Here is a 21,401-nt window from a genome sequence, read left to right on the forward strand (position 1 = left end):
GAAAAGGCCCTGATGCTGGGAAAGATAGAAGACAAAAGAGGAGGGTGACAGAGGATAACATCATTATCTCGGTGGACATGAATTTGAGCAACCTCTGGGAGATAGTGAAGGACAGGTAAGCCTGATGTGCTGCAGCCCATGGGGTTGCAAAGAGTCAGACACAACTTAACAGCAACAGCAATGTAAAAAATAGATAAAAAGCAAGGTGTAGTAGTACAGGGAATTCCAGTTGAGCTATTTCAACTCCTAAAAGATTTGTGAAAGTCCTAAAAGATGCTGTGAAAGTGCTATACTCAATATGTCAGCAAATCTGGAAAACTCAGCAGTGGCCACAGGACTGGAAAAGGCCAGTTTTCATTCCAATCCCAGAGAAAAGCAATGCCAGAGAAGGTTCACACTACCATACAATTGCACTCATGTCACACACTAGCAAAATAATGCTCAAAATTCTTCAAGCCAGGCTTCAGCAGTACGTGAACCGTGAACTTCCAGATGTTCAAACTGGATTTAGAAAAGGCATAGAAACCAGAGATCAAATTGCCAACATCTGCTGGATCATTGAAAAAGCAAGAGAGTTCCAGAAAAACATGTACTTTTGCTTTATTGACTACGCCAAAGTCTTTGACAGTGGATCACAACAAACTGCGGAAAATTCTTCAAGGGATAGGAATACCAGACCACCTGCCCTTCCTCCTGAGAAATCTGTATGCAGGTCAAGAAGCAACAGTTAGGACATGTTGGACATGGAACAGCAGACTGGTTCCAAACAGGAAAAGGAGTACGTCAAGGCTGTATATTGTCACCCTGCTTATTTAACTTATATGCAGAGTATTTCATGAAAAATGCTGGGCTGATGAAGCACAAGCTGGAATCAGGATTGCTGGGAGAAATATCAATAACCTCAGATACACAGATGACACCACTCTTATGGCAGAAAGCAAAGAAGAACTAAAGAGCCTCTTGATAAAGTGAAGGAAGAAAGTGAAAAAGTTGGGTTAAAGTTCAACACTCAGAAAACTAAGATCCTGTCATCTGGTCCCATCACTTCATGGCAAATAGGTGGGGAAACAATGGAAACAGTGATAGACTTTATTTTTTTGGTCTCCAAAATCACTGCAGATGACGACTGCAGCCATGAAATTAAAAGACGCTCCTTGGAAGAAAAGCTATGACCAACCTAGACAGCATATTAAAAAGCAGAGACATACTTTGCCAACAAAGGTCCGTTTAGTCAAAGCTATGGTTTTTCCAGTAGTTATGTATGGATGTGAGAGTTGGACTATAAAGAAAGCTGAGTGCTGAAGAATCGATGCTTTTGAACTGTGATGTTGGAGAAGACTGTTGAAGAGTCCCTTGGACTACAAGGAGATCTAATCAGTCCATCCTGAAGGAAATTAGTCCTGTATATTCATTGGAAAGACTGATGCTGAAACTGAAACTCCGATACTTTGGCCACCTGATGAGAAGAACTGACTCATTTGAAAAGACCCTGATGCTGGGAGGGATTGGGGGCAGGAGGAGAAGGGGACGACAGAGGATGAGATGGTTGGATGGCATCACCGATTCGATGGACATGAGTTTGGGTAAACTCCGGGAGTTGGTGATGGACAGGGAAGCCTGGCATGCTGTGGTTCATGGGGTCACAAAGAGTTGAACGCGACTGAACTGAACTTATAGTATAGGGAACTATATTCAGTGTCCTGTAATAAACCATAATGAGAAAGAATATGAAAAAGAATATGTGTATAAATGTATAACAGAATCACTTTGCTGTACACCAGAAACTAACACAATGTAGTAAATCAACTGTACTTCAATAAGAAAAAATTTTTTTTAATGAAACAATAAAGAATATAAGCTTTTATATTTTGTTCATGCAGAGTAGCAGAGTGTTTCTCTGGTGTTTTAGGCAGTCCATATATTTGAATTCCCACCAGTTTTGTGGATTAAAAACTCATTACTAATATGTCTTTTATGCCAGTTAATAATCACTAGAACACACATGCACATTTTTATCATAGCATAAAAATAGGAGGATAGCAGAGACAGTAGTAACTGGAATGTAGACTTTCTGAAGAAATAATTCCTATACATATTCCAGTTTCATCATTTGACCTGATAATGGCCTATATAGCAGTTTCTCTCTGGTGCAGGATCCAGTCTAGGTTTAGGAATGATCAAGTTGCTGTGTCTCTTTACTCTCCTTGAATCTGCAACATTTTCATAGCCTTTCTTTGACTTTTATTTGATTGACATTTTGAGGAATGCCATCTCCATTTTTGTTTAAATGCAATGTTTCTCATTTTGTCTGAATTTTCTTTAATTATATTTAGGTTATACAGTCTCAGAAAGCTGCTTAGTTTATGCTGTTTCCTTCTCAGAGTATTAAACCTTGAGACACAGAATGTCCATCTGTCTTTTATATGTGATGCTAATCTTAATCACCTCATTAAGGAGTTGCCCAAATTCTCCGCTGTATACTTACTGACTACATTAGATTTGTTAGAGTGAAGATACCATAAACAAAGTGTAAAGCTAAGACATAGACCGTAGACCATAATGAACATATCCAACAGAGTTCTTGTATTTAAAATTTTTAAATGTGCAAAAGGCTTGTTAAATAGCCACTTTACAAAAGAGGATATCAGAATGGCCAGTAAACCAATGAAAATGGTTTTCAACATCATTAATCACCAGATAAGTGTAAATTAAAACTATAGTGATAAATACATTACACAGCCACCAGAATGACTGCTAGGGTTGGTGAGGATGTGGAAGAACTGGAACTCTCTTCCATTACTGATGAGAGTATCTGTGTTTAACACAGTCGCTTTGAAGAAATGTTCCTCCATAAGTGCTGAAGGTAATTATATGCATGTCTTGGAGATTTAGCAGTTCCCTCCTTGGATATATATCCAACAGAAATATGTGTGTATGTTTACTGAAAGGCATGTTCAAGAGGTTCATAGAGCTTTTATTTGTAATAGCCAGTAACTGGAGACAGCCTTCATGTCCACCAGTAGTAGAATGGGTGAATTAGTCGAGGTATAAGCTTATAATGGAATATTGCACAGTGATGAAAGTGAATAAAATACTTGTACAGAGTATGTTGAAGAATTCCAGAGACATAAGATATCAAGTGAAAATAGATACAGGCAGTTCCGTGGTGGTCCAGTGGTTAGGGCTTCACGGGCTTTCACTGCCAAGGGCATGGGTTCAGCCCCTGGTCGGTGAGCTAAAATCCTGTAAATTGTGTAGCACAACCAAAAACATAAAAAAGAAAAATACAAAGAATATGTCTTGTATGTTTCAATTAGCATGAAATGTTAAAAGGCAAAACTAATCTATGGCAGTAAATGTCAAGATGAAGGTTCCCTTATGGGGTAATGATGGCTGACAGGGGACAGGTACAAGGGAGTCTTCATGGGTCCTGGGAATGTCTATATTTTTATCTGTTGTGGTTATTTGGGTGAATGCATACGTAAAATGTATATTAAAAATGTGTGCCCTTTAGGTAAGTTCTGCAGGGTGGTAGGTAAAAAATGATGTTTATACCTCTGTTCCCTTCTAAGAGTTTTATACATTTAGCTTTTCCATTTTGTGTTTGATCCATGTTGAATTAATTTTTGTATAATGTGTGAGGTAGGAGTCTAACTTCTTGTTTTGGCGTGTGGATATCTAGTTGTCCAGTACCATTTATTGATGATTATTATTTCCCCATTCTCTTGGCACTCATTTAACTATGGATGTTGGAGTTTATTTCTGAACTCTCCCTTCTGTTTCACCAGTCTCCCTCCTTATTTCTGTACTCCCACTGCTTTGATTGCCATAACTTTGTAGTAATTTTTAAAATCAAGAGCGTGTGAGTCCTCCAACTTTATTTTTCTTTTTCACTATTGTTTTGGCTCTTCAGGGTCTCTTTTAGTTCCATATGCATTTAAATATCACTTTTTTCATTGCTGTAAAGAAAGGTCATTGGAATTTTGATAGAGATTACATTGAATTTGTAGGTGACTTTGAGAGTTTTACCATCTTAAAAACATTTCTTCCAATCCTTGAACATGGAATGTCTTTCCAGATACTTAGGTCTGTTGTAATGTTTTTCAGAAGCGTTTTATAGTTTTCAGTGTACAAGACTTGTTGTTGTTAAATATATTCCTAAGAATTATATTATTTTGATGGTAATATAAGTGGAATTTATTTGTAAATTTTAGTTCTATATTATTCATGGCTTGTGTGTAGAAATACAACTGATTTTTTAAAATTATTTTTTATTGAAGGATAATTGCTTTACAGAATTTTGTTGCTTTCTGTCAGACCTCAACTTGAATCAGACATAGGTTTACAACTGGTAATTTTAAATGTTGATCTTGTATCCTGCAACTGTGCTGACCTCTTTCATTAACCCTAATACTGTTTTTGTGAACTTAGATTTTCTGTATACAAGGTTGTCGTCTGCAAATAGGTATAGTTTTGCTTCTTATTGAGTCTGAATTCCTTTTATCAAATATTTCATTTTCTTGCCTCATTTTCTGACTAGGACTCTAGTACAATATTAAATAAGACTGGCAAGACTAGAATCCTTGTCTCTGATCTTAGGAGGCACATATCCAGTTTTTTATCATAAAATATGTTAGCTGCAGATTTTTCATGGTTGCCCTGATCAGCTGCAGGAAGCTCCCTTCTCTTCCTTATCTTCTGAGTAGGCAGTTGGATTTTGGCACTTGCATTTTCTTTGTCTATTGAGGTGATTATGTATCTTTCTTTTATCTGTATTTTATTACATTGATGTTGTATGCTGAATCCACCTTGCTTTTGTGGGTTATATCCTATATGTTTCTGGTGTAGAATCCCTCTTTTTAATGTTCTGGATTAGATTTGTTAGTGTTTTGTTAGTATTTTTCTATATTCACAAAGTTATCAATCTGTAGTTTTCTCAAAATATCTTTGATTTGATTATCAGAGTAATCCTGGGTAATAAAATATTAATAATTGGTGGTAATTCTTCCTTAAATGCTTGAGCCATCTATCTGGGTTAGGACTTTTTATTTGTGAAAAGCTTTAAAATTTCTGATTCAGTCACTTTATTTCCTCCACGTGGTCTTATTCACTGATGTACAATTATTCATAGTGTTCGCTTTTCCTTTTTGTTTCTGTAAGGTTGGTAGTAATTCTCCTTTAATTCCTGAGTTTAGATATTTGAATCCTCCTCCTTTCTTTTTCTTGGTTAATCTTGCTAAAAATTTGTCAGTTTTTTTGATCTTTTCATGTAACCAACTTTTTGTTTCATTGATTTAAAAAATTTGTGAGTTTATTTTCTGGTTTGTTTCCATTTCTAATCCTTATTGTTTCTTTCCTTCTACTTGCTTTGGACTTAACATGCTCTTACATCTGTTAAGGTAGAAGTTTAGGTTACTGATTTGAGATCTTTCTTATTTTTTAATATAAACATTAACAATTATAAATTTGTCTCTGATTTTTTGGGGAAGGGGCATGCTGTGTGGCTTGTGGGATCTTGCTTCGCTGACCAGGGATTGAACTCAACATTGAGAGAGTTGAGTCCTAACCACTGGACTACCAGCAAATTCCCAGCAGTTACAAGTTTACCTCTAAATTATACTTTAGATGCAGCTGATACTTTTCAGTATGTTTTAAAATTTTCATCCATTTCAAAGCATTTTCTAATTTTGCATGTTACTTCTTTTTTGTCTTATTAGTTCTTTAGGAGTGTGTTTAATTTTCATGTTTGTAAATCCCCCAGATTTCCTTCTGTTAACAGTTTCTCATTTCATTGTTGTCAGGGAACATACATTGTGTATCTTTTTTCTTTTATTTCTATTCAATTATATTTTTATTCTCTTGACCAAAAGGAGGAAAAATCTGTTTGGCTTTATGGTTTGCCTTTTATGCATATGGTTGTCTAAAGTTCTATATTCAAAGTTATAAATTTCTACAGTTAGGAAAGGCTTGATAACATTTTGTTTTAATAGATATTTTATAAATATTTATGATTATGATTTACCTGTAGTTTTTGTTGTTGTCATTCCTGCACATTCATTTACTTATTTTTTGTCTTTTGAGCTTTTTCTTTTATACTGAAGTACTCTTGCCTAGAAAATCCCATGGATGGAAGAGCCTGGTAGGCTGCAGTCCATGGGGTCTCTAGGAGTCAGACACGACTGAGCGACTTCACTTTCCCTTTTCACTTTCATGCATTGGAGAAGGAAATGGCAACCCACTCCAGTGTTCTTGCCTGGAGAATCCCAGGGATGGGGGAGCCTGGTGGGCTGCCGTCAATGGGGTTGCACAGAGTGAACCCGACTTCAGTTGGGTCCGACCGACTGAAGCAACTTAGCAGCAGCAGCAGCATAGCCAATGAGGGCCTCCCTGGTGGCTCAGACAGTAAAGAATCTTCCTGCAATGCAGGAGACCTGAGTTGATCCCTGGGTTGGGAAGATCCCTTGGAGAAGGGAATGGTTACTCACTGCAGTATTCTTGGCTGGAGAATTCCATAAACAGAGGAGACTGGTGGGCAATAGCCCTTAGGGTCACAAAGAGTTGGACAAGACTAAGCGACTGACGGAGAAGGCAGTGGCAACCCACTCCAGTACTCTTGCCTAGAAAATGGACGGAGGAAATGAAAATGCTTCTCCTGCCATGGACGGAGGAGCCTGGTAGGCTGCAGTCCATGGGGCTGCTAAGAGTCAAACACGACTGAGCGACTTCACTTTCACTTTACACTTTCATGCGTTGGAGGAGGAAATGGCAACCCACTCCAGCGTTCTTGCCTGGAGAATCCCAGGGACGGCGGGGCCTGGTGGGCTGCTGTCTATGGGGTCGCATAGAGTTGGACATGACTGAAGCGACTTAGCAGCAAGCGACTGACACATTCACTCACTACTATAGCTGATTAACACTTTATAAGTTTCAGGTGGACAGCAAAGGGACTCACCTATACATGTACCATTCTCCCCCAAACTCCTCTCCCATCCAGGCTGCCACATAACATGGGGCAGATTTCCTTGTGCTACATTTGGACCTGGTTGGTTATCCATTTTAAATACAGCAGTGTGTACATGTCGATCCAAAACTCCCTAACTATTCCTTCCCCGAATTTTTCACCCCTGGCAACCATAAGTTTGTTCTCCAAGACTGTGAGTCTATTTCTGTTTTGTAAATAAGTTCATTTGTATCGTTTCTTTTTAGATTCTGCATATAAGGGATGTCATATGATATTTCACCTTCTCTGTCTGACTTCACTCATTATGACAATATGTGGGTCCATCCATGTTTCTGCAAATGGCATTATTTCATTCTTTTCAATGATTGAGTGATATTCCATTGTATATATGAACCACATCTTCTGTATCCATTCCACTGTTGGTGGACATTTAGGTTGCTTCTGAGTCAGTGCTGCAGTGAACATTGGGATGCATGTATCCTTTCAGACCATGCTTTTCTCTGGGGTATATGCCAAGAATATTTCTTAAATCTATTTATACTTACTGATATAAGTTTTATTGCCTAACATGTGATCTGTCCTGGAAAATGTTCTACATGCATTTGAGAAAAATGTGTATTTTGCTCTTTTGGGGTTGAGTGTACTATAGATATGCTCTATATCTAAATAGAATTATTTTATCTATATAGCATATTATAGCATTACTTAAATCTTTAGTTTCTCATTGATATTTCTGTGTACTTGTTTATCCTTTATTGAAAATGAGGCATTGAAATCTCCAACTGTCCTACTTTAATTATTTCATATCTTTTTTCATGTATTTTGAGAGTCTGTTGTTACATGCATACATGTTTACAATTATGTATCTTGTTGATAAGTTGGCCATTTTTTCACTGTAGATATCCTTCGTTGCCATTAATAACCATTTTGAAATATATTCCATTTTTCTGCTAATAGTATAGCCTTTTGGCTACTGTTTGCATGGTATTTTTTAGTCTTTTAATCTATTTTGTGTTTGAATCTAAAATGTGTCTGCTGTAGATAGTATGTAGTTGTCAAGTTTTTTAACCTAGTCTGCTCATTTCTGCCTTTGTTTGTTCTGCTTACATATATATATATATATATATAAAATTATGCAAAAGGGAAGATTACTTCTGCCATTTTTGCCAGGTGTGTTCTGTGTGTTTTATATCTTTCTTTGTTCCTCATTCCTTCATTAGTGCCTTCTTTTTGTTAAATAGATATTTTCTAGTGTGCTTTTTAATTCTCTTGTTTCTTTTGCCATTTAAATAAATGTGCACTTCAGTGGTTGACCTGGGGATTAAAATCAACATCTCAACCTACAACAATATAGTTTGAGTTAATACCACTTAATTATAGTGGCATACAAAACTTTCCTTCTGACTCCATCCCTTGTCTGTCTTTTGTGCTGTTGTCGTTATATAAACTACATCTACATAATACACACCGAACAGCATGCTTATAATTATTGATTATGCAGTTTCTTTAAACTTGTCTATTAATTTCCTCCTGCTGCTTGTGTAAAAAAGAGTTACAGTAGACCTTGCTCCTTATCCTTGAAATAACTGCTTATGAGGCCTGCTCGTTGCTGGCATCTGAAAACTTGGATTTCAGGAGAGTTCCCACCTGCCTAACTGACACGAATGGCTTACTGTGCCTAAACTGCTTGTACAAACAATGTAGTTCATGCTGAAGGGAATCTGGAATTTTGATACAGATCTAGTTAGTCTGACATTTGGGCTTCTTCAGGGTCGGTTTCTGTTGATTGCTTTTTCTCTGTGTATGGACCAATGTCTTTGTTTTTTTTTTTTTCCTTGAAAACTGGACATTTAAAATATTTTAATGTACCACCTCTGGAAATCCGGTTCTTCTCCCTCCCCTGTATTTCTTTTGTTGTTATAGTTTGTTTGTTTAATGACATTTCAGAACTCATTTTTTAAAGTCTGTATTCTGTTGTATGTGGTCCCTGAAGACTGCTCCTAGTTTAGTTGTCAGCTCGTGATTAGACACATTTCCTTAAATACTTGGAACCTTTAAGTCTCACAGTCTTTCAAGGGGGGTGTGTGTGTGTGTGTGTGTGTGTGTGTGTGTGTGTCCGGCATTTACAGTTCGGCCTCGTGCTTCACTTAATGCTGCACAAAGCCTCAAAGTTAGCCAGAGGTGAAAGGCCTTTCTTGACTGTGCAACAGCCTTGGGCGTTTGCATAACTTCTAGATTTCTAGGAATCTGTAGGAGATTTTCAGAGTTCCCTACTGACATCTCATTCTTCAGCTTTTCTAGAAAATTTTTTTCTTAATGTATTGCCTGCCCCAACTATTTTTTCCCCAACCTCTGACAGTTGAGATACGTAACAGTTGTCCTTGATTGATTTTCAGTAAATACCCCAAGCTCTTCGCGTTGGAAAAGCTTTAAGTCAGGTTAAATAAAGGCAGCCTTTCAAATGGGGGTCTATCAGCAAACCATTAGATAGGTCAAATATAATAATTTTGGGGGAATTCATTCTGCCTTCAGTGGCTGCCGGGCTGCTCATTTTCATGGGGACTTTGGGCTTGTTGGGGCTTTTTGTTTTTGGGCCACATTCTAGCATGTGGAATCTTAGTTCCCAGTTGTATGTATGTGCTCAGATGTATCTAACTCTTTGTGACCCCACGGACTGTAGCCTGCCAGGCTTCTCTGTTTATAGAATTTCCCAGACAAGAATACTGGAGTGGGCTGCCATTTCCTATTCCAAGGGATCTTCCCAATGCAGGGATCAGACCTGCATCTGTTGATGTCTCCTGCTTTGGCAAGCGGATTCTTTACCACTGTGCCACCTAGGAGTCCCCTTAGTTCCCTGACCAGGGATCAAACCTGCACTCCTGCATTGCAAGTACAGAGTCTTAACCACTGGACTGTCTGGGAAATCTCTGGGCTTGTTGGTTTAAATTGCTAATTTGGAGCTGGAAGTAAAGGGTGGAAAGATAAGAATAGGGAAGGCCAAAACACCACAAGGCTTTCTGTTTTTATTGAGACTACAGAATTTCTTCCCAGATGGCCGCAAACTTTTGGTTAATTCCTTTGTGTTGATTCTGATAATTTTTTCTTTTATGGAGGAGAGAATTTTTGTAGGCTTTTACTACTTTATTGATATCCTCCTTTTTGTCTCTAAACATGACCTTTTCCATTCATCTTTATGTGCCTCTGCCTTGTGGGAGCTTGAGTTTATTCAATTATCTCTTAAGCTTTTTAACTGTCAACAATTGTTCCATTTTGTTTTGCTTTAGTTTAGATAGACAGGAATCTGAACAATATTGAAATAAATTTAATATAAAGTCATAATGATTTTTAGTTCATTCTCAATAATTGAATATCTGGGAAGAATAAGGCACTTTCCCCATAAAAATGTGTAAAATATTAATATTGTACATTCTCATTAGTGTTACTTGTAGATTTTTTTTTTATGGCTCCCTCTTCTCTTCCTTCTTACTATTACCGTGTTCATTTTTTACCTCCTTAGGCCACAGAGAATGCTGATGGGAGAACCGTTTCCCTAATTTCCAAGTAGTCAAGCTGATTGCCATGATGGGTGAGTTCCAACTAAAAGCATTTCTCATCTATAATTAAAGGATAATATGGGGTGGGGGCTTTCTCTGTGTGTATGATGAGCTTCTTAGGAAGAAATCTTATGATTTAGTAGGTTTATATAATGTTTTACATTTATTTACTTAATAGATTTTCGATTAAAGCACTTACTGTGTTGACTTTTACAGTTTTGGGATAACCAATTTGTGCAGGACATGATGTGGACATTCAAAATAAACTGTTAAGATGGATTGTGATTTTTTCTTTCTTTCTTTTATTTATTTATTTTTTTGGATTGTGATTTTCTTAGAGTCTGATGGCCAGATAAAGTTTTTGGTAAAGAAACCTGACTTTTAAAGATTGAGTAAAGGCTGAGGAATGAATTATTATATAATTACTCAGCAGTATAGTAGTATAGATAGACTAAAGAAAATAGCTGCATAAAAATAGTGAATCATAAAACTTTATAACAGAATTAGAGGAGTAAATCATTGGTGCTCAAGGAGGATATGTTTTACAACTCTTGTGAGTTTTCTGTGGTGTCATATAATGTTAATGGAAAGGAAGGCCAAAGTATGGGAATGGATTGTGGGGGTTAAGTTTATATATCTTTTTGTTTTCTTCTGTACTTTCTTTTTTTCCCCCTCCTTTTCTCCTTGGAGTTGAGGGTTCCAATGTGAGGCAGGGATTAGACAGGGAAAAACTAGAAAGAAATGGAGCAAATGGCCCATCCTATCCTAATGGGGAAAAATAGACTGTGTAGTTGGAAGCTGAGGTTTTAAATTTAGACCAGTATCTTATACCAATATCTTAATTCTGACATGTATTTGCCAATGTTTGTCTTTGTCACAGTGTTCCTATCCCTTGCTTAACAAAGATATTATTCAGTCTTATATGTATATACATGACATTAGAGCCAAAGAGCTTAAATTTGTCCATGTTCTTCACTGGAAGGGCTAGCACACATCAGTGTGTCTGTTGTGGTAAATGTGTAGGCAAAACCCCTACCTTCCTACTTTTTAAATTTCTCTTCCGTTTCCTCTTTTTGTAACCAGGAGTGCAGTGCCATCAGGTGGTCCAGATGCTCCACTTTTGTCACCTTCACCTCCAGTTCCAAATTGGAACTTTGACTGAATTCGTACCAGCTTTTCATTTTTGTTGCTCTCACCATAGTATGCAAAGTACAGTCATTGCTTAAAAACATTTACAGAGGTAGTCTCAAGAAACTGTGACTATTTAGAAGGATGCATCACAGATACTTGAATTTTAATTGAAGATTTTCTCCTATAAATACTTTAAGTATAATGAATGAACCATAAAAGCTAATAAATTAAGCATTTCTGATAAATCTTTTATTTGAAATTATTACCTCCCAAACATTTTCTGTGTTTGTGCTCAACAATGAAACGTCCTCTTAATGTGTGTCAGAAATCCACTGCTGCTTCTGTGTGACTCTTGGTCAGACTGTGGGATCCTCTGAGCAGCCTCTCTGCCATATAGAGCAACTCATGATCCTGTGATGTTTATAACCTGTCTAATCTTGCTGGTACCTGTAACCACCATAGAGATTCTTAATAGAGTGAAATGGTCTAGAATTGTTAGAACAGTGCTTGTAGTGTAAGTTCACCACTTTGCTTGATCCTTTGGGCATTTGTTAGCTTATGTCTTATCAAAAGCAAGTTTCCTGTTGGGTACTTATGTAGCACCTGATTCTCCTTCAAACCAGAAAAAAGAAGGAACTCGGTTAAGTAACCCTTCAGTTGTATGTCATCTCCCTGAGAAGTTACTTTTATTCAGTGGCCCTCTCTACTTTTTTACATGTACAATGGCAATGGTATTCATTTCTTTAAACTCAGTACATGTAATATACTGAGTATATATTACATGTACTGAGTTAATATATGTAAACGTGATAAGAGATTTAAGCCAAAGCCTTCCCAAGAATTTATTTTGGTGTTATAATATTAAACATGTAATGTTGAACATGAAATATTTTGAAAATGCCTAAATTCACATGCTTAAAGAAGAAAATAATTAGGACATAGATACGTTTAGGTATTAAAAGTTTTCCTCTCCCCAGTGTAGAATTACGGGTCTTACTTTTCATAAGAAAGTTATATGAGATAATTTCATTCCAGTTCATAGTATTTTCTAAGGAAGGATTTATATTTTATCAATAAATGACATAGTCTGGCTTGGACCCATATACAGCACACATGTTGTAATTACGTTATAGACCCATTTGGCTCAGTTACTGTTTGGCTAAGCTAATATTATGTAGAAATTTTATTTCACAAACAATACTTCTTGAAGGATTAAAATTTTCTCTGGACCTGGAATTTGTTAACAAAACCTTTGGAGCCATAATTTTAATTTTAGTATGTAAGTAGTTTCACTATAGAACAGAATATATTGAGTGTTGTAAAAAAATTAAATGTTAGAGAAATAAGCAATTTGTGTGTTCAAAAGACTGATAAAGCCATTAACTTGCCAAATTCTTTTTAATGATCTCCCTTTACAGGATAAAGCATGTTTTAATTACTACTGCTGTGGAACATAAATTATTATTACCAAAAATGGTTACATTGTAAAATGTAAGCTGTAAAGTCCCTCAGTTCCTTTATTGACCAATTGTTGATTATCATTAGTAGAATTGATTTACTAGTGAAAGATCAATTAAATTGTCCAGAGATCATACAATTATCATTACTAGGATGCTCATGCTTATATAGTCTTAGAAAGAAATCTTTGGTATGTTTGGAAAAGATTAAAAGTTCATGGTTCATGATTGTTTCAGTTTTATGGATTCAGTACTTTTTTCTAAGAAGTGAATTTTTCTTGCATTGATACCTATTAAGTTGTTAGTGGTTGAGGTCATTAGTCTGTTAATGTAGTCTTGTTGAACCTTATGGTAAAGATATTAAAAAAAAAAAAAAAAACCACATCCAAATATCAGTAGCCCTTTATCTACAGATACAGCTTTTCTTTGTTTCTGACTTGAAGTACTGATGAAAAACTCTGAAAGGAATTCTGTATTTTAAACATACATGCTAAATAATGATAGTATTTAGAGAAAGGTATTTATTTTTTCTCCACTTGTTTTAATTAAGATTTTAGATGTCTTGTTGATGTTTTGTTTAGGAGTCATAGAAAAGAATTTGTTATAACAGGGTTGTTTTGACCCATATCCGAGGATGTTACATCAGGAGAAGAGTCAGGACTGTACTTGCCTTATAAATGTCTTGTGTGAACACCTAGTGTGAGGCAGGCGCTTGATATAGTACAGTTTTAATGTTATTTATGTTCAGTTTTTAAATAACTAAGCTTTTCTTTTACCAAAAAAACCAATGCAGGCCTTAAAAGTGTTCTAGATGCATTGAGTTGTATTATAAATTTTGTATTGATGTCTATGATAAATACATATTGAAATCACAGTTCTGTGTGTGTTTTATTTTTAAAATACCTAGATGATCAGCAAGCTTTGAACTCAATCATGCAAGATTTGGCTGTTCTTCATAAGGCCAGTCGACCAGCATTATCCTTACAGGAAACCAGAAAAACAAAGTCCTCATCACCAAAAAAGCAGGTATTTGTCTCAGTAATATTTTAGTAAATATGTATTTGTTCTGTGAATTATCTTCTTTGAATATCCTAATTGTATAGAGTACTTGTTTGAAGTGATTAGCTTTTATACTTTTGAATCAAGTATTTTGTTGTTTGTCATACATTTTTCTCTAAGGGTGTCAGTTTTTTTTTTAATGATAGTTTCATTTGTGGTAACTTCTCTCTAGAGTAAATATCTCATCCAATTCCTAAGGCATGTAACACACACAAATGGCTTTTACTTAAATAACTGACTATTCTCTGTATTTACAGATGAAGATAATTTTGGTTCTCATACATGAAATTTATTTGGAACATCTAACATAGATAGTGGAAGTGTAGTATTCTGTATTGCTCTCTAACAGAATTAGTAAATGTCTCATACTGGGGATGCCATCACTAATAGATCTTGGTGCTCTTTCCTGTTGAGCCCAGATTAAGCAACCTAATTCTCAACTCAGCTCTTTGGTAGAAACTGTCAGGTGATTGGAGTTGACACTGATTGAAATCTCCTTCCCCCTCTGCTCTATCTTAAATGAGTGACTAAAAAGAAAAGTGATTTAGAAATTCTGGGAATTTTATCTCATCTCTGACATGACTTATCATTTCATTACAGAATGATGTTCGAGTCAAATTTGAACACAGAGGAGAAAAAAGGTAAGGAAGGAAGCATTATATATCAGTTCATTGATTTAATCAAATGCATGGCCTACTTAAGATAGTAGAGGTTCTTTGTAGATTTTAATGTAGGTTCTCATGGCTTACAAATTGAGAATGGAATAGTCCTTGTTGGTAACTGTAATGTGTACTTGTACTTAAGATAGAGTCTATCAAATTTCAGGCTAAGCATCAGAAGTGAATCATGTTTTTACTTTGCAGTATTAGGAAATAAGTCAGGTCATTGTGTAATGCAGTTTTAAATATTACCATTTAAAAACATTTTTACTCAGTGGAAATTAAATATTTTTCTCCTTATAATTCTATCATCTCTTCAGATACTATACAGATTTTAGGTGTATGGACTTAAATTCACAATTTTGAGTATTCTGAAAAAACTTGAATCATTTGACCTGTATTAGTAACATTGAGAAAAGTGTTGGACTGGTGACTGTAAATTATTTAGCAAAGGTGGACGACTACCCTTCACCTGGACGTTTGTATCTCAGTGGAATGGTGGAAATGGTCGCAGTGGTGGGTGGTTGACGACAGAATTGCTGACAAGACCTCGTAGATGTTAAAGAAGATAGAATTTTATTTCTATTATTAGTGTCTCATTAATTTAATGAAAGATCTATCTGTCTTAAGGATTTTAAAAAGCTCACAGATCATATAACCTGAAGATGTAAAAATGTTTTACACAGAGATTAAAAAAAAAAAAAGAGGTGGAGAGTCTTCCCTGGCAGTCCAGTGGTTAAGACTGCACTTCGAATGCGGGGACTGTGTATTTGATCCTGGTCAGGGAGCTAAGATCCTACATGCCTTAGGGCCAAAAAACCAAAACATAAACAGAAGCAATATTGTAACAAATTCAATAAGGACTTTAACAAATAAGTAAACTTAAAGAAAAGAAGGGAGTAGGGGATGCAGATACATCATACAAGTATTGTCCTGTCTACTTTTTCCTGTTTACAACTTTTATGGATATATTCTCAATTTTGTTATAGTTCATTGAGCACTGTTTATTGAGTACTTACTATATGCTGGGCTATAAAGGGAATAAAGTGAAATATGCATGATCCCTCCTGTTACAAAACTTACAAGTCTAGTAGATAGTCTCCAAGCTTAGAGGCATGGTCCCTAGGGGCAACACAAGTCAATCCTTTGTGAAATAAGAAGAAAATTCTAGGATTAAAAATTTTTAATTCTTTAAAAATATTTATTTGGGATGTGTATGCTTACGTGATATATATGTGTGTATGTGTGTGTTTGTGTGTGTGTGCGTGCACATGCACTCAGAAATACTGAGTTGATAAGAGTTCAGAAATCAGAACTTGGATTCCCAGAGAACAACTTTATTCTTTTAACAGTTTCATCGTATGGCCATGATGTAGTTATTAATCACTTTCCAAAATGAACATTTTACATTGTTATTTAATATTCTTATAAATAACAGTGCAAATTATAAACTGCAGAGTATTTTGAGTATTTCCTTTTTATAATTTTTATTAGGCTAGAACAGACTTCAGAGTTCTTGAACTTTGTGTTAAAATGTTAGTGCACCTGATCAGAAATGAGCCATTGTAATGTGTAAGTAAAGTGAATATTTGTATTTTAACTTGATTTTGTATTTCTGTATTCAGGAGATAACTGTTACGATTAAGTTATTTAACTGTGCATAAGAAAATAAAATATATTAAAATTCTGTTTACATAGAATCCTTCAGTTCCCCAGACCAGTTAAACTGGAAGACCTGAGGTCTAAAGCTAAAATTGCCTTTGGACAGTCTATGGATCTGCATTATACCAATAATGAGGTAAACATGTGCACATTAACTTTCAAGTTCTTTTTTTGGAAAAATAGTGTGTTTATTTAAGAGATTGTTTTAGGATGATTGTGCTTTTATTTGGGCATCGATACAGATGTGCTGTTTTAGAGGAATAAGATATCAGTAGTAAATTTTAACTCATTAAAATGCATTTTTTCATCGTGGAAGGTACTGAAAGGTGCTGCTGTGCAACAGTTGAGAATCTGTTAAAGGAGGAAATGCATGTATCGCCTAGAAGTTTGCTGCTTGTTTATGTTTTATTTTTGTTCTTTGTTCTTTATTGATGAACTCTGTCCTTTTCATACTGTATACTTTTCTACAGAGACAACAGGGCTTTGGTAGTTGGACAGTTTAGTTAAAGCTTAAAGGATTGCTTTCATACTGGTAAGGATGTGATTAGATTATGTTTGGGAGTCAGTATGTAATCTCAGGGGCTCACTATGACACTAAGGAGCTCTGTGTTCTGGGGAATCCCTTTTGAGCCTTCTGTAAAATTTGGATTGCACATCTCTGAGATTTTTTTCAGATCCTATGATCTCAGATCAAGATCTTGAGATTTAAAAATTTCTAGGGACAGTTTAGTTAATTGGTTAATTTATTTTCTTTTCCCTCTCAGAAATATCTGTTGAATTTGCAAGGCATGATGGTTATGATTTATGAATTGCAGCCCCTAGTGAATTTTATAGACTTGTAGTAGAAGTAGACAGTTAATAATTGAATTGTTTAAATATGTAAATTCTTTGAAGGAAATGCATAAAATATTATGATAAAGGATAAAGGCAAGGGCAGTATATGTCTTATTTAGTTAATACTAAGGAAGAGCTAAATGAGGTCGTAATACTTGATTGTTGAGATTTGAAGTATGAAAAGCCAACCCTACAAAGAATTTGAGGGGAATAACATTCATGGTAGAGAGCAGCTTGAGAGCAGAGCATACAGAGATCCTGGGAAGGAAAAGACTTGTGTGTCAGGAATAGAAAAAAATGTCAGTGGTAATGGAGTGACAGTGGGAAGTTTAGTAAAAATTAGAAAACGTGCAAGTACTTTGCAAATGTTAAAGCATTGTGCTAATAAAAATATTTGAAATATTAGATTTTCTAATGAATTATTGTCATTTTAAAGCAAGAGAACATGCAAATATGGCTTGTCTAAAGATATCACTCATAAAGTGGAAAGTATTTTGAATAAGTAAAAATCCGTATCCAAACAAACAGTGTTTCTGAACAAAGTGATGAGTACCATACTATAGTAATACCTTAAAATATCATTTTTCAAATACTTTTTGGGTTTTTGGTTAGCTATGAACACCTCTTCTTGCCTGGCCCTGTCTTGACACTTATTTGTGTCTGTGCTAGCCTGATTTCCAACTGCCTGCCCCTGAGATTCTGAGGACTTCTCAGAGATACGACTGTAGGGTGTAACCTGAGTACATAAGGGAGGGAATGGGGATTGGTGATACGAGGCTCAAGGATGTGGTGGGAGATGGGGATGGATGGGCCCCACTTGCCCACCGTGCCAACTTGCTGGGTGGTACACCCTTTATGGACCTCCTCTCTTCCTTGTCTTCCCGATTACCCTGCCAGTGTTTCCTAGTATCTTTTATAAACATACCTGAATCTTTATCTCATGGTACGATTCTGGGGAACCCAGATATATCTTTGTTTTGGTTTTGTTTGGTCTAAAATTGTGTCATGGAAAACTTTCAAATGCCAAGGTACATTGACTACAATATTTCCTTGACCTGTGAGCCTAGTATGTCTGTCAAGAAAATTAGGTTAGTTTTGCATGATTTGTTGATATTGTTCCTGTCTGAGCTCTTAAAATTGCCATTTCCTTTTCTGAGTTCTCCCAGTTTGTTTACAGACATACCTTGTAGATACTGCAGGTTCAGTCTAGACCTCTACAATAAAGTGACTGTTGTAATAGAACCAGTCACATGAATTGTTTTCCCAGTACAGTTATGCATGTGTTATAGTCTCTCAAGTGTGTGATATTAAAAAATACTTTATAGTTAAAAATGCTAGCCATCATTGTAAGCTTCAGCAAATTATAATCCTTTTGCAATAGTAACATCAAAGATCACTGATCATAGATCACCATAACAGTTACAATAATAATGAAAACAGTTGAAATATTTGGAAGAATTACCAGAAAGTAACATAGAGACACAGGGGAGTAAATGCTGTTGGAAAATGGTGCCAATAGACTTGAGGCAGGGTTGCCACAAACCTTCACTTTGTGAAAAAACAGAATCTGTGAAGAGCATAGGTGATGTGCTCTAAAGCAGGGGTGCCTGCATATAATATTTTCTAGGGTTTTCTTGAGGATTGACGTAGAGCTGATTGACTAGGTTTTAGCAACTTGCTCCCATTTTCCAAAAATTGGGAAATTTCTCCGTATCAGCTTCTTTTTCTCATGCTTTCTGAAGGATTCTTAGAGTGGTTTTGCTGTTTATATCTGGGTGTCCTCTTGGCAAAAGTATGGTAGAGGAGGCATTAGGGTACAACATTACATTGCTTAACGTTTTCCTGCCGCTCTGAGTTCCTGTGAGAGTCTGTGATTTTTGAGTTAGCTATGTTCTGATTCACAAAATGACAAGCCTGGTGTGTGTTCTTGGACAGTGGGGGTACTAGGGAGAGACTTAAAAGAGGTGTTAGTTTTATGGACCTGTAGACATGCAGAAAACTCACTGATACTGTTTTTATTCCGGTTCTATAAATATTTTTTTTTCCTGTGTAGTACAAAATCCTCTGTTCTAAAAGAATTTTTTGGTTTACCAGAATTGAAACAATTTAAGCTGGGATTGGATCTTTATCTTATACAGTGTCAGGCAGGTATGTATTGTCACAGGGCATAGACGGGGATGTGCAGGCCAAGTGGATTTTCTAAGACTTTCTCCATTTTAGATAGGTAGACGGTGAACCTTTTTATGAACTGTTTTCATGTTTCACTATGTAAAGTTAAAAGATAATTCATTTATTTCAAATTTAGGTTCTATTTAATGAGATTTTTGGACTCAATTTTTTGTTTCCTTTCCAGAAATTATTTTTATTAACATACAACTGATGTACCTGTAATAAGCTTGAGGGAAATAGATTTTATGAATGAGACTGAAGTGAATTCACCAAACAAGAAAATATTGGGTAATTTATTTAGTATAATTTAGAAAAGGTGAAACTTGTTCTCGACTTTTAGTTCTTGTTTTAAAATTTGTAACAGGTGCCCTTAGCACATATGAGAGATTACATCAGAGCTATAGACCAAGGTGCCACTCCAGGCTCCTCCAGAATGTCCAGATTTCACTCTAGCAAGCTGTAGAATCATTTATGTTAATATTCTGTTACTGTGATTTAAACTAGTATCTTTTCCTTGAAGAAGTAAACAATACAATTATAAATAATGTGTAGTTAAAGTAAATATTCAGGTTTTCTCCTTAAGTGAAAATTGGCAGAACAATCCTTATCATTGCTTTAAAATGTTTTCTAGTATTTAAAATTTAGTTTAAAAGCTATTAAAGATGGGAACAAAGGGTTCATGATTGATAGAAAAGTGGAAGGAATTTAATTAAGTAGATCAGACTTGTTTTTTTGATATCAGTTACTATTCTGTTTGTTTGTTTGTTTTAAGAAAAAATTCTCAGGAAAAAAAAGGGCCTAATAGTAGATAAGTTGTAACAGTATAAAATTTGCTATGAACAGAAATTGGGAATATAATTTCAAGTACTGAGAGAGGGTAGGCAGATTGTATGATGTAATTCACATTAGTCTGCCTTGTATTTGTGTCTGGCAGCCTTTCTTAAACAAGGGGTAGTTTTCATAAAAGAAATCTACAGAGAACGAGTTCACACCATATCAGCTAGTGGGTTTGAGTACAGATGAAGCTTTACCCTATGATATTTATTAGACAGACAGTATTTACCAAGAAGTTGCTTTCTGCTGTGCTCTGCCTTCACTGCTAGTTTAGGGGAAACCCTTGTCTGCTGGGTGTTCATACTGCACAACACCCTTACCTAGTTCACTGGCCCTTTACGTTCGCATGGCCTGTATACTGCTTGTGTTAGTGCAGGCTCACAAGTGTGGAGTACGTTTGCTTGTTTTCATTCTGTCCTTTTAATGAAATGGAATGTACTTTGAAGATTATTGACAGAGTTGTCTTTAGCTAGTAAATTTACATTTTTTTTGTTACTTTTTTATCTTTATTTGTATTGGTTTTGCCATACATCAACATGCATCCGTCATGGGTGTGCACGTGTTCCCTATCCTGAGGCCCCTCCCACCTCCCTCCCCATACCATTCCTCTGGGTCATCCCAGTGCACCAGCCCCAAGCTTCCTGTATCTTGCATTGAACCTGGGCTGGTGATTCGTTTCTTACATGATATTATACATGTTTTAATGCTATTCTCCCAAATCATCCCCCCCTCCCCCAAAAGACTGTTCTATATATCTGTGTCTCTTTTGCTGTCTGAGCCTATTATACAGAGTGAAGTAAGCCAGAAAGAAAAACACCAAAACAGTATACTAACGCATATATATGGAATTTAGAAAGATGGTAACGACAGCCCTGTATGCGAGACAGTAGATTTACATTTAAAACAAGTATTTTGTTAAGTAGTGTGAAGCTTGCTTTTCCCTCACAGACTGTTCAGGTGCTTCTGTCGCTTTTAACGTCTGATCCGTAAGAGGACTGATGAAAGCAGAGTGCAGCATCCAGGGCTTACTGAGGGTGGCTCACCTGTTCAGCTTACTGCTTTAGATGGCGGTGGCCACGTT

At 36.0% G+C, this 21,401-nt stretch overlaps 1 protein-coding gene across 3 annotated transcripts in view; it reads left to right on the forward strand.

The window, feature by feature from the left end:
- Positions 1–21,401, forward strand: part of MAP3K2 (mitogen-activated protein kinase kinase kinase 2) — a 97,778-nt gene that overhangs the window by 38,431 nt on the left and 37,946 nt on the right. For all 3 annotated transcript variants that reach the window (XM_059877694.1, XM_059877692.1, XM_002685232.7), the window contains exons 2-5: positions 10,479–10,547; positions 14,011–14,129; positions 14,763–14,803; positions 16,520–16,619. In XM_059877694.1, the coding sequence (XP_059733677.1) occupies positions 10,541–10,547; positions 14,011–14,129; positions 14,763–14,803; positions 16,520–16,619 (267 nt within the window). In that variant the 5' untranslated portion in view covers positions 10,479–10,540. The remainder of the gene's footprint in view (positions 1–10,478; positions 10,548–14,010; positions 14,130–14,762; positions 14,804–16,519; positions 16,620–21,401) is intronic.

This window comes from Bos taurus, chromosome 2, assembly GCF_002263795.3.
Source record: "Bos taurus isolate L1 Dominette 01449 registration number 42190680 breed Hereford chromosome 2, ARS-UCD2.0, whole genome shotgun sequence".
In the NCBI taxonomy this organism is placed as follows: Eukaryota; Metazoa; Chordata; class Mammalia; order Artiodactyla; family Bovidae; genus Bos; species Bos taurus.